This window comes from Octodon degus, unplaced genomic scaffold (genome assembly GCF_000260255.1).
Source record: "Octodon degus isolate 3935 unplaced genomic scaffold, OctDeg1.0 scaffold00560, whole genome shotgun sequence".
NCBI classification, from domain to species: Eukaryota; Metazoa; Chordata; class Mammalia; order Rodentia; family Octodontidae; genus Octodon; species Octodon degus.
Genome location: NW_004525136.1, coordinates 1 through 6,492, shown reverse-complemented (window position 1 = coordinate 6,492; position 6,492 = coordinate 1). Strand labels below are relative to the sequence as shown.

Here is a 6,492-nt window from a genome sequence, read left to right as displayed (position 1 = left end):
ACATATTACTGAATTATACCTTAATTACTTTACATGATTTTATGTAATTTATTTATTTATTTTTTGGCAGTACCGGGGATTGAACTCAGGACCCTGCGCTTGCTGGGCAAGCACTTATTCTATAGAGCTATCTCCCCAGCAATTTTATGTAATTATGACAAGATTCATATAACTGTAAACTTAAGAATTTAGAAATATGCTTTTATATCAATGAGATTATATTTGATTTTTCATATTATGTATACACAGTATTAGAGACAAAATTTTATTACAACACTAAGGCAAATTGTAATCAATTCATAAAAATAGGTCAACTTCCAGTACAAATAGGCATTCATTTGCCAGGGAAATGTAGCAAGATAATAATTGCAAGTCATTGTTTTGCATACAGCTCTCTTAATCTCTTAATTTTTAAAATATTTTTTTAAAAGAGAATGAGAAGAAAGTGATAATTTGAAAGAAATCTGGATGCTGAGCGCTCCCATTACTCCAGAAAGCTTTCCTGTGTCCCTCTCCAGTCAAGCCACCTTCTGAAAACAATCTGCATCTTTACGTCCATCATCACAGGCTCACTTCATTGCAGAATTTGATATCTATGGAGTCGCATGTAGAGTCTCTTGTTCCTGGGCTCTGTGACTCAACATTTTGTTGAGGTTCGCCCACGTTCTTAGGTAGATTAGTTGGTCATACAGTATTCCTGAGTAGTGTCCCAGCATATGAGTACAGCGCGATTTGTTCACCCACTGCAGTGTGTTGCCACTGGCTAGACACGGGATATTTCAGGGATTAAATCTTTGGTGTCTTTTGTAAGGGGGCAAGGTACAAGCTCACCTAGATTTTTCTATTCTGTTCATGTAAGGACTAAGTACACCTCTAAATTACTGTAGTCCATGGCAGAGTAGTACTCCATTACATATAAAAACCACATCTTTTTTATCCATTCATTAATTGAAAGCATATAGGTTGATTCTAAGATTTAGTTATTACAAATCATGCTGCTATAAGCTTGGGTGTGCATATAGCATTGAAGTCTGATGCTTTTAGCTTTTTTGAAAGATCCCTAAAAGGGGTATAGCTGGGTCAAAGGAACCTCTGGATTAGCTTTTTTGAGGATCTCCATACTGATTTCCATATTGGTCATACTAATTTACACTTTCCCCACCAGTGGAGAAGGTTCCTTTTTTCACACAGCTCTGACAGAATTTCTTATTGGTTGATTTTATTTTTCTTTTCACGTATTTGGTACATGATCTCACCGCAGCTCGGACTTGTGGTCCTTCTGCTTTCAGCCTCACCAGTGTTGGGATTACATGTGTGTGCCACCACGCCCAGTCTCTGTAGCCAGCTCAGCGTGCCTAGGAAAGTGGCAGGCTGGCATATGGTACTGGGGATCAAACCCCAGCCCCTGCACTTAACCTAAGTAGGTGCTCAGTCCATTGTTGGTTGATTTCTTGATGATAGCTATTCTTTCTGGAGTGGGATGGAATCTCAGCATTGTTTTAACTCGCATTTCTCAAATGACCAGTGATGACTATCTTTACCTATGTTTTGTATTTTTTTTTTTTTTTTACATTTCCTGTGTATTTTTTCATCTGAGAAGTGACTTTTATTTCACATGACCATTTTTGGATTGGATCTTTAAGTAGATAATTTTTTTCTTTTCCTTTTTCTTTTTTTCTTTTTTTTTTTTTTTGTGGAACCGGGGATTGAACTCAGGCCCTTGCACTTGCCAGGCAATAGATAACATAATTATAAGGGAAATAAAATGGACACACATGGTTAAATATCACATTGTTTCTGTTGTGTGGAAGACAGATATTGGGAAATAGGAAGCAAATGTTCAAATAGAAGGGGAAGGAAGGAAGAGCAGGAGGGAGATGGGAAGGAAGCAAGTAGGTGTAAAAATATAAGAGAATGGAAGAAAAACAATGGAAATAAAGTTTGTAAATGAAGTGGGAAGCAGGATTGAAAAGAAGGGAGGGGATAGGAAAAATAGGAGATATATTTATGTACGGTATACATTTCCTAGGATGAATGTGATCATTGTGCATGTGAAAATTGTACCAATGAAATTAAATTAATTAAAAAAACACTATAGTGCAAATGTGTCTTAAGTACTTTTATTTGCAAACCTATTTCTAATATTTATTATGGTACTTAACATGGGAGTGCTTTTTCTAATAATGTCTGATAGCCTATATTCCTTATGATATTTGTGAAAACTTCAGGCATTAATCAAGATGTAAGTAGCTGAGCTGCTCCTTCTGTCTGGCTCTTTGGCTCCGGTGGTGGCCAATCACTGCTGGAGCTGCCTTCTTGCTGGGTCTAGTGACTCTCTTTGGAGCTGAGACTTTAAGTGGCAGGTACTCTATCTCCCACTGTCTGATAATGACAAAGTTAATGTTTACTGTACACCCACATACTTTGATATATGCGTTATTATTTGACAGGTGACATGCAGGCATGATGAACAATTTCTGAGACGACTGTTCTTGCAAATTGTGGAGCTCTGGAAGTCATAATTGTTATCTTTTCTCAACGTTTATTCCAGAGAACTGTAAGATTTAGAGGCACTTTGGCATGAACAGTGCAAGACTCTTTCTCCTCATGCATTCCTTCCTTTCTTTTGTGTACCTTCTTCTAGCTGTATGGAGCAAACTTTAGTAGCATTAGATGTCAGGACAGCAATTTCAATAATAATTTGTGAAATTATCTAAAAAACTATGGCTCCAGTGCACCAAAAAGAGGAGTAATAAACATGGACGCCATCCCCTCTATAATCTGAACATGAATTCAATTGCTTAGTCCTCCGAAGCTTTGTCCTGGGTTCCACTTTCTCCCTTCTTGTCTCTCTTCCTAGACAAGCATGGGGACATGGGAGAATTTGTCTCTGCAAAAGACAAATCTTAAAGGTAAATTTCAGTGAAAAGGAAGGAGTTTTTCTTTAGGAGAGTAAGTCATGTTGCTCCCTTGATTTCAAGCAAACTCAGCCCAGCTGCAGATGAATACCTCCAGCTTCTACCTCTTTCCAATTTATAAATAATGATTCAGCAGTGTGCACAAATATTGACCTTGATTTCTACATCTTACTTTGCATCTAATCTCTGATCTAAGACCTAGTCTGACTTTTCCATGTGTAAAATACTTATGTGGGAACAGTCACAGGCTTACACCTGAGGATGTGCACTAAGGCAAGCACATCGGAGGGGGGAAGGGAAGTTATAGTACTGAAAGGGATGCTCCACGCCAAGCATTGAGGTCCTGGAGACTGATGTAGAACCATCTCCAGCTCACTGGTGTTTGCAGAGTGTCTTACAGGAATCTTTGCTGTCTGGATGAATGTTAAGGACAGCTTAGTTACAGAAGTCTGTGCACACGTGAGTCCAGCTGAGTGTGGGGTCTGGGAAGGACTTGCTACTGGGATTTTAGAAAGTCCTCAACAGAGTTCTTAGACAGGGCATAAACTCCCTTCTGCCAGCTGTCCAGGCTCTGAGTTTTGCCTGGACCTTCAGAAGGGACTTCACTTTGGGACCAGCAATTGTTTTAGGGTAATTAGCTTTGTGAGATCTTTGCTGCGTACCAGTGAAGGTGACTATACAGGATTGTAAAAACCTTTCATTATGCTAAGATAGGAATTACAGTCACTATTGGTTTTGCATATCAGCCCAGCCCTGGCATCCTCTTTCTGCTACCTTTATTTGTCTGAGTCCCTCAAACAGCAGGGGAACATTGAACCAGTGTTCAGTACTTAGCGACCTGACCATGAGGTGGCAGTATCGCCCAGCAGGTGCAGAAGTTGTATGTGGAGGGTTCACTTCAGGGATTCAAATGAAGATCTTGGCTGGGGGCAGAAGCACTTTCCTTATGGTCTGGGCAGACGCTGCCAGAAGCCACTGCAGCTATTCTCGTGAAGGAAGGGGCACCTTGAGAGCAGATGCGGTTCTCCCGGCTGAAGGCTGGAGGTCCAAGATTGATCCATTTGGGAGGAGTCATGGTGACCTTCATGCTCGCGTTCTTGTGGCTGCAGCTGGACCGTGAGTGAGGACTGGGGGCCCACAGGGGGCTGTACAGTGACAGATGCTCTCCGGACGTGCCGGGGGAGACCGGCTTTATTTCGGGTTCTTACAGGACGGAGGAGAAGTCACTTGAGGAGACGGATCTGACGACCTTCTCTGTTCTCTCCTACTTTCAGGCGGCCGAGGAGAGCAGGTGGAGCAGCACCCTTCCACCCTGCGCGTCCGGGAGGGAGACAGCTGTGTTCTCAACTGTACTTATTCAGACAGCGGATCATCCTACTTCCCTTGGTACAGGCAAGAAGCCGGCCAGGGTCCCCAGCTCGTCATTGACATTCGCTCTAATGTGGCGAGAAACCAAAAGCACAGACTCCTCGTTTCCATCAACAAGGCCGCCAGGCTCGTCTCCCTGCGCATCTCAGCCGCCCAGCCCAGAGACTCAGCCGTGTACTTCTGTGCAGCTGGCGCACAGTGCTTCCTGGGCCCCGCGGGCTGTGCAGAAACCTGCCGTGCTGAGTCCTCCCTGTCCTTTGCACAGACTGTACAGTACGTGCCGTGTTGGTTTGTGACAGCTACCACAGAGACGTGAAGAGCAGGTCGTGTGACAGTTAGGCTCAAGGTGGCTGAGGAGGCCTTAGCTTCTGAGCTTTTGGCTGGTTCTAAGTTCTTTTGTTTAATAGAGAGTTTTCCTGATTTATTATTTATTATTTATATTTAAGTTGTATAAACACGATGTTCCAATGTACACACACACGGTGGAGATACACAGTTTCTTGCCCTCTGGAGTTCAGCAATGCTTAGAGCTGCATAGCGTAGATTCTTACAGGGAATTGCTGTGTTTTGTGTTGAATCCAGGGTTTATAAAAGCCATTGGTATCAATATCACAGTCTGTCACAGGTGAACTTTTGGATCCTTAGAAAATTGCTTTCATTTTTTATTGTAAAACATTGCATGTCTAATATGGAAAACTTATAAGATACAAAATACGACATTTATGTTTCTGTACTAGGTAATATGTGGCTGATGTTTGGTGAAAGGACACAGAAGAGTAGGTCTGTGGCATTGACAAGTCTGGAGCTACAGTGTGAGACACGAGGACTGCGGGTGATAACATTGTTCTGTATGATTTATGTTAAGTGTGTAGATTTCCAGCTATTCTGTGAAAGAGCACAGTGCAGTAACTGTGTCTGGTGACACATGTGTCAGTTTGCTCACTGTTGTAACCACTTCACTATGTACTTGCTTCTTGTAATATAATCTTGTAGGCTGTGAGCATGATACAGTTTATTCAAAAGGAAAAAAATGAGGGAGGCCCTGGGTTCACATCACCCAAGAGTTTTTCTTTTCATTTCTTTATTTTCTTTCTCAGTAAAGCTGTATTGTTTTAAGATAATCAAATTTACTTGTTGGCATTTAATTTTTATTGTTGTCTTACCTATCTGTCTGGTGTACTAGAGAACACATACACATATACATACATACATGTGTGTATGTGTATTTATCAAGTACCTTATTTAACTCCCATTAGTGGATTATGGGAGAATTTAGATTAGTGGTCAAGGGGCTGGGGAGATAGCTCAGTGGAATAAGTGCTTCCCTGGCAAGCACAAGGGCCGGAGTTCAATTCCCAATTCTGAAAAAAAAAAAAATAGATTAGTGGTCAACTTATGAACAGCCTGCTTTATGTCTCTCTGCCTAATCTTCATATTTTGCCACCAGTTCCTTCTTACAAAGGTTTGTCTTTTGTGCTGTAATTGAGGCAGTGCAAAAACAACAACAACAACAACAACAAAAAAAACAAACAAAACAACAAAAAACCGTGGTAGTAGCTCATTCCCGCATTTTCCCACCCCTCCTCAGTTGGGCCAGTTTCAAGAGCTCCATATTCTTTCTAAGAATGTGTAAGCTAGTGACTGATGTATGTGCTGATTCGTGGCTCAGTATGGATGTTACTTATCAGCTAATGGGCTTGTTTACTGAGCCATCTCCCTAGCAGCTAATGGTCTTGTCTTATTAGAATAATTCAGGTTTAAATGTCTGAATAAGAAAGGTTGGCACTGGAGGCCAACTAGCAAATGCAGAATTTTGCTCACTGTACCGCTGGCTGCTGTCCCTGAGGAGGACGGTGACCCCTTCCCGAATGTTCATTTCCCCAGGGACAACAGTGGAGTGAGTGGACAGTGTGGCTTCTACTTTACTGGTTTATTTTGGGGTTGTCGGAGGGAGGATATAATTATTCTGGCTTAATGACTTTGTCATTAGGTAAGAGTTCATCTCACAGGAGAAAGAAGTTTTCTAGCCAGAGCGTACAGAATCTGTGCCACTATCTGAGGCCTAGACACACTGAAGTGCAGCCCCTTGCATGGTCACTGCGATCTTTCTGTGTTGCTTCTGTGTCTGGAACAGCAGGGAATTCTCCCTCATGGTTCTGGAGTATCAGTCCCTGGGAGGAATACACGTTGTGGGCAGGGCTGCCCC

At 41.9% G+C, this 6,492-nt stretch overlaps 1 gene segment (V, D, J or C); it reads left to right on the top strand.

The window, feature by feature from the left end:
• The first annotated feature begins 3,934 nt into the window (after nucleotides 1-3,934).
• On the top strand, nucleotides 3,935-4,602 carry LOC101575188. The segment is given in 2 exon segments: nucleotides 3,935-4,034; nucleotides 4,193-4,602. Coding segments are annotated over 2 exon segments (510 nt in total).
• The last annotated feature ends 1,890 nt before the right edge of the window (nucleotides 4,603-6,492 follow it).